The sequence below is a fragment of the Eschrichtius robustus genome, chromosome 4, assembly GCF_028021215.1.
Source record: "Eschrichtius robustus isolate mEscRob2 chromosome 4, mEscRob2.pri, whole genome shotgun sequence".
NCBI classification, from domain to species: domain Eukaryota; kingdom Metazoa; phylum Chordata; class Mammalia; order Artiodactyla; family Eschrichtiidae; genus Eschrichtius; species Eschrichtius robustus.
Genome location: NC_090827.1, coordinates 132,224,229 through 132,236,640, shown reverse-complemented (window position 1 = coordinate 132,236,640; position 12,412 = coordinate 132,224,229). Strand labels below are relative to the sequence as shown.

General features: G+C 39.2%; 1 protein-coding gene across 1 annotated transcript in view; it reads left to right on the top strand.

The window, feature by feature from the left end:
* TNIP3 (TNFAIP3 interacting protein 3) overlaps positions 1–12,412 on the top strand; it is a 92,806-nt gene that overhangs the window by 26,939 nt on the left and 53,455 nt on the right. The window contains exon 2 of the mRNA XM_068542331.1: positions 9,633–9,753. Within this exon, the coding sequence (XP_068398432.1) occupies positions 9,633–9,753 (121 nt within the window). The remainder of the gene's footprint in view (positions 1–9,632; positions 9,754–12,412) is intronic.

Genomic DNA, 12,412 nt, shown 5'->3' with positions numbered 1-12,412 from the left:
TTACTTTATACTTCAGCTATAGTTATTGAAAAGTATCACTTTCTCACCTTCTTTGCAATAATTTAAAATAATTCGAATAAAATTATTTTACCAATGGCTGTTCCTTAAAAAAGTCCTTTCAAATATTTGTCTGAATGAAGTTCAGCTATAACAATATAGATTTGAGTTAAGAGAATAGTTTTAAGATAATATTGTTTTATTTGATCATATTTTTTACCTAAATACATAGTCAATATTAAACAGCAATGAGATACTAGGGAAAATATTATAATTAGACATGACTCAAAATTTAGTCTTCCAATCTTCCTAGAGAATGTCACAACTTGGTATTGTGTAAAGAAGAGATTTGAGAGATACATTTTGATAAGTTAAAGGAAAACTATAGTTGACACCAAAATGTGGTTATATCAGATGAGTGTAACCAGATCTAATTTATCTACTTTGCTTTTTTGATATAGATACAATTGTAAAATATATAATTTAATGTTCCTGTTGAAATGCTTATTTACAAGAACAGTGTAGGGGAGGAAAATTCTTGAATGGGCTCTGGAAGAAAAGACAGCTTAATAGGAGAAAATCGCACAAACAAGTTTTTGGTGACATGGGAGCCTAAGAGGTTAGGAAATGAAGACCCAAAGAAATGGCAAAACCTAGTATAAAATGCTTTTATACTAAATTGATCAAAGAAAGACAATTAGGGAAAAGTAACTGAAACATATGATGAGGCTAAAGGAAGATAAGAATTATTTTAACAAGGTCTGTTTGTACAGATTTCTCTTCGTCTTAATTTCCCATCCTTGATGATAAGAATGCTTCTTTCTTCCTAGTATAGGGGGACATCTTTCACAAGGGAGTTTTATCTCCTGTTTTCAGGAAGAAAAAGGGAAGATCAGAATGCTCTTTTTGTATTTGCTGTTTTTCAAGTATCTTTTGTTCAAAATAATCCTTATGCTTAAGTGGCATATTTTGGGGTGGCATTCTCTGCCATCATTCAACATTCACAATAAAATATATAATTTTGCTCTGCATGTATAGCTAGTTTAATTTTGTTTTCAATAAATCAGTATGAGCATATTTACTCTGCAGAACAATGTGCAAAAGCTTTAACCGCGTGATACAAACGCTAAAATGCCAAGGTTTTCTTGACCTGAAACTAGAGGCTTAACTTATTCACAATGCTGGTTGGGAATTATGTTTCCTATCACCTGAATCTTTAAGAGTATTCACTTTTTATAGTCTCTGCTTCTTCAAAAGAATGGAATTTTAAGTAAATAAAGAACAACCTTCATGATAGTCTGCCATATTAAAAAAAAATAGTAACAAAAACACCAAGGAATCTATCCCCTATTGACCCATAAAGCTCTCAAGCTATGTCCCTCCTGTATCCCTGTTAGAGGGTGTATTTTGTATGTTTTCAACCCCATAATAAATAGTAGGGAGAGTAGCAATATTTGCATGACTTCTTCGTTTTTCTGCTGTTCCTCCAACAGGGTCCCTGCTCCCTGGGGTAGAGAAACTCACATCCTAACAAACCTTGGTGTTCCAGGTTTCAGTCTATCCAGCAGATCTAAGACCTAAAAACAGTGTCATTTTTCTCTCAATAAAAACTCAGAAAACTTGTTAGGAGAGGAGAGAATCATGCTTACTACTTGCCCTCGGACAAGATTTTATCCTGATTTATATTTCTTCTCAAGCATCAACCTGACTACAGGTTTGATTCCAAGGAATTTGGAAGGACTCCACAACTCCGAAATCCCTCCAGAACGCTGCTTGCTGATGCCTAAAGCTCTATGGCTTGTAGCAGAAAGTTGTGTCCCCTGTTACAACATCCCAAGCTGTTAGGACTTTGTCAGCTCCTTCTCCCAGAGGCTGACTACCGAGATGAGGAGGGAAGAAATCATATGGATCCCATGGAGGGAACGCATCTAGAGAGAACAGATGAGCAGCCTACACGTGACTTTTTAATACAAGCGTCCCCTCCTTCAGGACTACCTGGCATCCTTGTTGACCTCAGACCTAGTTGTTCTTGACTATCTGTTCTCTTGTCAAACATTTCATAATCACTCTGAGACTCTGGAGTTACAGTGATAAGCAAGCCAAACCCGTGCCTGCCTCCAGGGGTTTCTAATCTAATGGAGGATACATGTGAGTAAACATGCAATTACAAATCAAGTGTAATAAGCTGCCTAATGTAGGAAATACACGTTGCTACGGAAATACATAGTTGGAACACCTCATGCAATCTAGGGTCTTGTCACGCTCCCATACTTAAGGTGAGAACTGCACAATGGCTAACATTTAGCCAGACAAAAAGGCCAAGGTTTGCATGTATCACAATATCTCCTGTCGAAACAGTGTGTATTCATAGACGCTGCGTCCTGTCTCATCTGTCACTCTGCCCTTGTGAACGAGAATGTTTCACTGGCGTAGGATAGTTCCAGTAAGATGGCCAAACCTTAACTCCGTAGGGTAGTTATAGGAAGATGTGTTTTCTACAGAACTATGCTCACCTGTAACCTTTTGCGGTCTGAACAACACCTGCAGCTGCACCTTATCTCCACTCCAATCTGGCTCCTCTGTCCACGCGCTCCTCCCGGGAGCGGCCACAAGAGGTTTGGCTGGGGTATGTGGCATCAACTCAGCGACCTGGCACATCACAAAAAGCAGAGAGGAGATAAATAGGGATCCAACCAAGAATGCAGACTGAGGGCAGTAATAGAGTCCATGTTTATAAGGAATATCCCTATCCTCCAGGCTTTTGTCTCAGACACGCAAAGACCATCTTTAGACATTTATTTAAATTATTAAGCCACATAGCCTTGGGTTGAACTCTAGAAATAGTCACTCTTCCCCGAGGCCAATGCTACTCTGAAAATTTTATGAGCAAATCTTTTCTCTTCCATTGCCTCTTCAAACCACAACTGTTAAAGCTCCCAATTACGAAATAATTAAGACACCATGACTTGTGGATCTAAAGCACATTTACACAGAGTAACTTCTTTATTGAGTCTTTATTGAGTCATCTGTTTCTCCCTCTTATAGCCAGTAGCACACTCAGAGTACTAATCACAATAACAAAAAGTAAAATCTAAATGCACGGCTTGATTATAGTATTTTAGACAACACTTTTCATTCTGGGTCCCCAACGGTTGTGATTCCTAGTCTTTGAACATCTGGAAGTGTTTCCATTATAGAAGAACATGCTATTGATTCTTCCTTGTCTTGTATTTGAAAACTTTGTTCTCCGGAATCTTCCCTAAAAAGACTTGGCTTATGACATAAGATCAAAGCATAACATGTGACCTTGGCGGCAGGCTGGGAGAAAATGTGGACATTTGAGGTGGGTGAGTGTGCAGAGGAACAAAGAACACTAGTGTCCTTAATTCTCGCCCTGGCTTTGCTATCTGCCAGTTAACCCCTCTGAGCCTCATTTCTCTGCCTTCTAAATGCAGGAGAGGAATTAAATGATCTTCAGGTTATTTCCAAGATTGTGGTTTCTGTTTTGTCTATTGAGTGTAATTGTTTTCTTTAGGAATTTACACTGCTTGCCAATACTAATGAGGCAACCACAGCATGTAACCATAAAAACCAAGTCTGGTGGGGTTTTGGGGTTGTGTGTTCACCTGAAGTCATTATCGGTAAGTGGAAGTTCCATGGTCTTAAAGTATAGATATCCAGTGATGTTAATGTACAAGGCACAAAAACTTAAAAATACAACCGTCCTACAAATATAAAATGAACATATGTTCAGTTTTAATTCAACTCGTTAATTAATGAGGTATCCAGAAAGATAAGAGAGCTCATTCAAAAAGCATTTGAAGAGCTGGGTAAATAAATACAGGCAATTTAATAAAGGAATGTTAGAATAAGATGTTAGATTAGATACAAAAATGGTAATTCCCTAAGAGGCAGGAAATCATAAACTTTGAGATTATCTTTTCTGCCAGAGAGGATTCTACAAATTAACAACGTCCTGGCTCTAATCAAATGGTAAAATTTAAATAATTAAATAATCCTTGGATGAGCGTATTAAATGATGGCATACGAAGACTTCACTTTATTGGATAATTTTTTGGAGGCATCTGTACTGGAGACCCTTGAATATGTAATAAAAGTCTGAGGGCTCCAGATATACTGGCAACTCATTCACCTCTTTCCCTGATCTCTCTGGTTGCTGGGTTACTGGGCAGATTGTTACCTCCCAAGGGTAGTCTAGGGGAAAAAGAGTTCACACATCATACATAACATAGGGAAAACTATTTGTAGAATAAGCTTCATGGTCACATTGGCCTAACCTATTATCCTATTGGTAAAATCTAATTCACATTAATATCATTTCTATTTACTTTCTAGGTTGATTTATTCTTGTTGAATGAAGGGTAGGAAGGAGCAATAGTAACGTAGGAGATTTATATCCACGTAAGTTTAAAACAAGCAACGAATAAGCCAAGGATCTAACAGGGATTTATTGGACTTCATTGAATTTTGTCACCATCATCTTGGAAAACTCTTAGCCTAACAATACTGCCTCTATAATTCCCTGTTCACTTGCGATTTCACAAGGATGCCACCTCAAATAAAGATTTACTTAATAGTATTTAAGAGTCATTTTTGAATTTTCATAGTTCTTCCATGGTAAAAAGAATATATTTTTTTAAATCAAAGTGTACTCTTGGACAAAGAAAGCCACGATGAGATTTGAATATAAAGTGGTCACTCATGGCAATAACTCAAGATGGGTCAGTGATTTTTAGCTTTTTTGGGAGGTCAAAAAAAATATTGACCCTCTCTTCAGAAAGAGACAATGAGCATATAACACATATATTATAATATATATATAATTCTGTACTTAATTTGGTTTGGGATGACTCATGGACCCCCCGCATTTCATCCTGGACCCTGGTCCATAACTCCCAACTTAGAAAAACAAGGAGGCTTGTAAAAGACCATCAGTGAAGCACCTGGTCCTCATAGCTTGTCTCCCAACCCTCTCCTGATATCGGACTTTATAAGTCAGCTACCTTTCAGTTGCAGGCACCAATAAGTTGTTTTCTTTGGCACTGAAGCAGAAATGCCCATCACAATGGAAAACCTAAACCCAGTTATTTGGGAATAACACAGTCCTCTATGGTCTTGCTGTAGTGACAATTCCTAAAATCACTAGCAACCCAAAGGTAGCTTAAAAAGTCATGGGCTTCAGAGCGCATTCTTACCCTGCCCCTTATAAGTCAAGTGACCTTTAAAAAAGGTACTTAACTTCACTAAGTCTCAAGTTACATAATTAAAAAATAAGGATGATTAAGGGGTAGGGCCCAGAGCACAGATATCTGGAGCCATACCCCTCACCTAATCAGTTGAGTAGAATCAGGGAACAGATCCCAGGTGAGGATAATATGGACCCAGTAAAACTAATGCAAGGTTATGTAGGATGTGTTCTATTTGTGTTTAAAAGTTTGGTAGAGCGTTTTTCTTTTTTTACTATACTCCAAACCTTGGGTCCTAATGTTACATGCAATGTTATATGTTGCAAGCAATTATTTAGTGATCTAAAGAGGAAAACAGAGCTTACAAACTTTAATTAATTCTGCCTCTCAGTTGTCACAATTTTGAGCTTTCTAAGAAAGAAATAAACCTAGATAAATAGTATTCTCTTCTATAAAATAAATCTAAGGCCAATTGAATTTCATGAAACATAATGAATTTCACAAGTTAAAGACAGAATATAAATATATTTTCTTTCACTAAATTCTTATATTAAAGAATAACCTAAAAGATTTGCTAAGAATTTCATAAAACCCAGGTAGGTAACATGGCTGTCTTTTAAGCAAGGTGCGGCTAAACTTTTTGATTATTTTTTTAACCAAATTAAAATGTTTGTGCTTTTTAAATTATTTTTCCTTTCAGCAATATACTACATTTATGGTTCCTACTTTCCAGTCTCATTTGTTAGAATGTTTGGTAACTGTGCCAGACCCTCAGAATAATAACAGTGATATCAATTATTAAGTACCTACAGCATGCCTGGCACAGTGCATTGTACCCATGTTATCACTAATCCTACGGCCAGCCTCACGGTACAGCATTATTTTTATAAACCAGGCTAATAGGACTCATAGAAGATGGGGGACTTACCCTAGGTCCCACTGTTATGTTCAACCCTAAAAAACTTAGTTTCTACTTTCTTCTGCAACATAATGCTTCTTTCAGAGGCTTCATATGTAAGTTCTGAGGCATACTCATTATTGGGACAACGGCTGTGACAATGGCAATGAGAAGACAAAGAAGCCCTGAGTCCTGGCTGAGATATAATCCCTGGAGCTCCATCCCTCCCCTGTCCTTTCAGCTCCCAGCTGGGTTCCTAGGTGCCGAGACCCGCCATCTCCATAGGTGTGACTGGAAGCTCCCCGCCTCCATTCACCACCATGTGCTTCTCTTCCGCTTTGCCGTCACTTCTCCTCTTTCTAGGGTGGCCGAAGTCACCGCAGCTGTGGTCTCCACCCTGAGGCTCACTCTGCTCCAAGTTCAGGAACCCACAAGCCCCACAAGGGCCCCTCGCTCTTTGGCTATTGTTCTGAGGGACATGTGTGAACCCCACTCACAAGAGAGGGAGCAGGGCCCCTGCTCTGAGGCAGAACATTCACTCACTTGTCCCAACAAGAAAGGAAAGGGTGGCTGTTGGCCTCTAAGCAGGTTCACCACTAAAGTCCAAACAGTTTGGGGATCATCGTGGATTGTGATTATTCCTGCAAAAAGTCAGAACCCTGCAATAGTGGATACTCAATGAATTATTATTGAATATTGAAGAAGGCACATAATTCAAGGACAAAAGCACAAGGCAGCCACGAAGGCAGTAATAACTAAGCTCACGTGCCCATTCTATAGCTGTCATTAATGTTTCCATGCTTAACGATTTGTGCCTCCACTTTATCAGTCCTATGAGTTTGAGGTTATTTGCATACATCTTAAATAAGCATCTAATTTACTGTTAGATTTGAGTTAATATTTTGAATTAAACTTCATCACAGCGTCACTTTTATTCAATAACATTTATTGAGGGAGGTCATACTATGTGCCAGGAAAGAGCAGTGAATAAAAGCAGGCAAACACCCTTTTTTATTTTTTTAAATTACTATTTATTTATTTATTTTTATTTATTTATTTGGCTGTGTTGGGTCTTCGTTTCTGTGCGAGGGCTTCCTCTAGTTGCGGCGAGCGGGGGCCACTCTTCATCGCGGTGCGCGGGCCTCTCACTATCGCGACCTCTCTCGTTGCGGAGCACAGGCTCCAGACGCGCAGGCTCAGTAGTTGTGGCTCACGGGCCCAGCTGCTCCGCAGCATGTGGGATCTTCCCAGACCAGGGCTCGAACCCGTGTCCCCTGTATTAGCAGGCAGATTCTCAACCACTGCGCCACCAGGGAAGCCCCAAACACCCTTCTTTCATGGGACATATATGAGGCCTATATTGGGGTGGGGAGAAGAACAGTAAACAAATAAGAAATCAAGGTAATAAAAAAATTCTGAGAAAATTAGACAGAATTAAGGGTCATTAGTGATGGGTGTGAGAAAGCTATTTTAGATAGGTTTGTCAGCAGATGCTTTCTTGATAAAGTAACATTTGAGACAAGCCCTGAATGGCATGGGGAGAGCAAGACATGTGGAGGAAACAGCAAACGCCAAGCCCCAGTGTGGGAAGCATGCTTGGCATGTTCAATAAACTGTGATGGGGCAAGTGTGCCTGGAAGAAAAAGGCAGGGCGGAGGGGAGCGGACGATGAGCTCAGAAACATAGCAAGGGAGCCCAATCATTTGGGGACTTGGAGGTCACAGTGGGTCGTATCAAAACGATCCCCTCTGGGGGCTGGGCTCAGTAACATGTTTGCCACAGAGGAATGTAGTACTGGGAAGTATTGTGACCTCTTGGCAGGTAAGTGTGGTTCAGAATAAGTCAGAAAGCTGCCTCAGGGGCTTAACATTCAGTCTAGTCCAATTCCATAGGACTAATTAATTAATTGAGAATCTAATTAACCTGAAGGATTTGGGGCAGTTATTAAAGGAATTTTGTGACTCTTCTCAGAGAGTTGTGGGAAACCTTGAGGATAGGTCCAAACTCAATGCTACACATATACAAACTTTTGGGCCTTGAAGGGTTTTACGGTACACCCAGTAGTTTGTTGTATATGGTGGCATCATATGTGGGACGTGAGGTACAGTTATTTCACAGCCCAAGAGAAAGAATAAATAGAAATATGAGGGTTAAGGTGTATTATTTAGAGATTTTTTTTTCTATTACAAATAACAGACACCAAAAAGCCAGCTTAAAAAAAAAAGACAGAGATAATTCATTATAAAGATATGGGATGATTAGCAGAATATAAGGGTAGGAAGGCAGTCATGCCTTAGAAAGGTAAGATTCAGGACTAGAAAATTGCCAAGACTCTGTCTCACAGCTCTGCCTTTCCCTACCCAGCTGCTTCATTCTTGGCTCCCTCTGCACACAGAAGAGAATCTCATTGGCCAAGCTGGAATCAGTTGTTTACGCTTGGTCCAATCAGCTATAACCAAACAAGTGAGGTCAAATAGTGTCAGCAAGTATGGCTGTCAGAGCCTCTTCCTGGGAGCCACTCTCAAAGAAGGTAGAGGGTTGGGCAGACAGCCCAAGCAACCTCTGCCACATGGACATGCGATTAGGTCATCCACCTACATATTTATTCTACTTGGAGACAACTTTAAGAAGTATTCCTGAAAAAACTCCTACCCCAATCCAAGGGGTTGTTTTTAAGGGATGAAAAATGATGAGGAAGACAAAAATATATATATATGTAAAGAAAAATCACAAAATGAATGCATTTTTCTCTTGAATTGTGTTTTTAATGAGAAGATTTCTCCATCATGCCAACATGATATAATGGAAAGAAAAATGGATTGGAGTCAGAAAATCTGATCTAAATTTTGATGTTACCTCTTAATAGTCATGGGAATGTAAGCAATTCATTCTGGTTCTCAGATAAATGATGCAAGTTGGACTAAGTTCTTTTTAAGGTAACTTCCAGATACTCTTTGACTCTAATATAATATTTCCATTTGGTGGCAAATAATTCCTTAGGGATTTGTTCTCAGTTTAATTGAAGACATACAGCAAACATAGCCAAGAGACAGGCCATAGAACCCTACAGATCTGAGTCTGATCTTGGTCCTGCCAATGTTCTGCAGTGTGATTTCACATAAATTAGTAAGTTATTTAACTTCCTAAGCCTGAGTTTGCGCATCTGTATAACGCAGGTAATGCTGACTACGGTAATGGAGTGTTGTACCCACTGAATAAGAAAATGGATGTAAAGCACCGGGCTTGCTGGGAATGCTCAGTTCTGGTCATCGTTATCAGACTGTGAAAATCCCTAAACTTGCCTGTATCTTACTTGATTACTTAGAATAAATGTGCAAGTAAGTGAAAATTAAACTCCAACACTCTTTAAAGTTCTCTAATGGCAGCAACTAATGAATACAAAATGAAATCAGGGAACTGGAGATTTTAGAGGGATGTCATACACTAATAACACCTCCACATCGTTCACAAAATTATAATCATTTTTAATTACCTTTGTAAAATGTGACTTTCCCATGTCCCCTGGGCAGATGTGAAAGCATGGAGCTGGATAATAAAATCTGCGATCTGATTGAGAGGAATGCTTCTCCTGATCCCAGAGGGGTCACCCCGGGGCCAATGCCGAGTCACAGAAGTCCGTGTCCTGTGAAGGTAAGAAAACATCTTCTTTCGACGTTTTCTCAATACACCCTTCAGCAGCGTGTTCACCGAGAAGGATGCATGGGGACAGTCCCCAAATCATTTACAGTAATGCACTTCCTTGACGGCTGAGAGGACAAAGTGAACCAGTACCAACTTCTCATACACAGTCACTTCCTGTTACCAAGGAAACCCTCAGCAGAAGCTCCTTCCAGTTTAAAGCATGATACCAGGGGAAGCAGAGCTCAAGCCGCAAGAAAGAACGCTTAATGCAGCGACAGCTCTTTTACTGGGAGGCGCTAACCTCGTTTTGGTAAACCCACTTACACTGGGTTACGAAAGTCTGCACAACTCACGGCCATTTTTTTGATGAAAGAACAAGGTTTTCCTGATTAGAGAAGTTGTTTGACTTTGACTTTCCTCTTGTTTTAGGATATTTGTCTATGGTGCTTTATGTAAGCAAAGAAAATTCAAGGGTAAGCTCAAGCTAGGAATTTTGTGCATGACTTTCTAGAAATACATCATAAATGACAACATAAGCTCTTAAGCTCTGCAGCCCTTCTGATTAGAAACCGTCTCTAATGATCATTTCAAAAGAGATCTAATGTAAGTAAATTAGAGAGCATGGCTGACATTAAAAACATTGACATAACTTCTGCTTTGGTTCTTAGTTCTAAAATAATTCATGCTCATTGTGGAAAAGCTATACTAAGCATAGAGAATACTATAAAAATCATGTAGAGACAGATTTACTGTGGAGCTAATTAAGCTTGAATTCCCCTAAACAAATATTTACTTTTGTAACTAATTAGCATTCACAGATTTGTGTCTTTTTCTCTTAAAGGAGGTCCTGGAATTGTATAAGCCTCAGGCCTCACCAAACATGTATCAGCCTCTGAAATCCCCTCCATGCCCACAGCTCCTAGAGAGCCTCTCTCAGCATTTGGGGTCTGTCTGTGTGTCTCCTTCTGTCACACACACACACACACACATACACACACGTGCACACTCTGTTTTGTTAAACTCACCTTTTATCACTTAATAAAATGTTGTGGATATTCCTATAACTCTTTCATTCATTTAATGACCAAATAGTATGGTGTGTGTTCTTCCCACTTCTCCCTGAAAAAGAAGTATTGCTTTTCAAAGTTAGAAATGACTCTCTGCTAATGATGAGGGGCAAGCAGGCTTTTCTTTCTTCTCTTCTCACTCCCACCCCCATACACATACCTCTAACTCCCAGTTAAGACTTCCTTCCTTCACGAAATGTGTGCTTTTTTGTAGTGGCCATCTTGTCTAATCCCGGAAAGAAATTTAATGATGAGAATTTGAATCCCCTCCGGTACCCTGATCTGCATATTCTCTGATTATTAGCCCCCAAGACTCATTTGACTGACTTCCCTCCCCATTCCGTTCGTTTTGTTTTCTGGATTCCTCCTTATATGGTAAAGACCTCTTCTCCATCCTTATTGCTACCATCTTGGAAATTAGCTCGCTCTGTTCTGGGGACTTAACTGGAACTTCTACCTCTCTTTAAGATACTGTTTCCCCTATCACTTTGTTGATGAAATTGGCTCATTTTCTGATACATATCCAGGCAAAGGAGAACAGGTACCTGGCTGATGTGAAGTGTGAGGGAAAGACATCTACAGAGAATGCGAGGGTAAACGTGAAGTCCAGTGGTTAACATAAGGGAAGATATGAAATGGCCATTGAGAGACTGAGAGACAGGAGAGAGGAGCAAAACTAAAATTAGTTGCTGAGTAGCAGTGAGGACCACTTAATAACACCAGTCACTAAAGAGTGTTTGGGCTCCTAAATCTTCAATCTCTCCATCACCTCTTGCCAGCTTAATTCTCCTCAACTTTAAACATTTATGAGACCTTATATTATTTTATGGGTAATGTTCTTTCTTTCTCACCATTAAGTATGATTTTTTTTTATTTTTTACTTTTTTATTGAAGTACAGTTGATTTACAATGTTGTGTTAGTTTCAGGTGTACAGCAAAGTGACATGTATATATTCTTTTCCAGATTATTTTCCATTATAGGTTATTACAAGATATTGAATATAGTCCCCTGTGCTATACAGTAGGTCCTTGTTATTTATCTATTTTATATATAGTACTATGTATCTGTTAATCCCAAACTCCTAATTTATCCCTCCCTCGGCCCCATTTTAGGGGTAATGTTCTAACTCACTCTAATACATGATAGCCAAGCTTATTGATCATGACGTCCAAGACATTCCAGCCCCTTATCACAGCACTAATAAGCTCTACCCTGATAAATCCACGGTCATTTTGCATCTGATTTTTCACTTGTCCTCCCATCTGCATTTGATACTATTCACTAATTCAACTTTCTTAAAATGTCTCACTCCATTTACATCTATAAAAGTGTCCCTCAACACCCTCCTTTTTCCTTCTGATCTTTTCTTCTCACTCACCTTCACTGACTTCTCTTACATCACCTGCCTGTGTTATACTAGTGTCACCCAGGGATCTGTCCGTAATCATTGGCTCACTAAACTACAAAATATAGGCTGATGACTTCCGACACATACACCTACTAAAGGTCAAGTTCTTTTCTATACTCATATCAGCTTCACTCAGCATTTTCAAAGGTGAATTCAGTATCTTTCTTGTTAAAACTGCTTGTTATCTTTTTT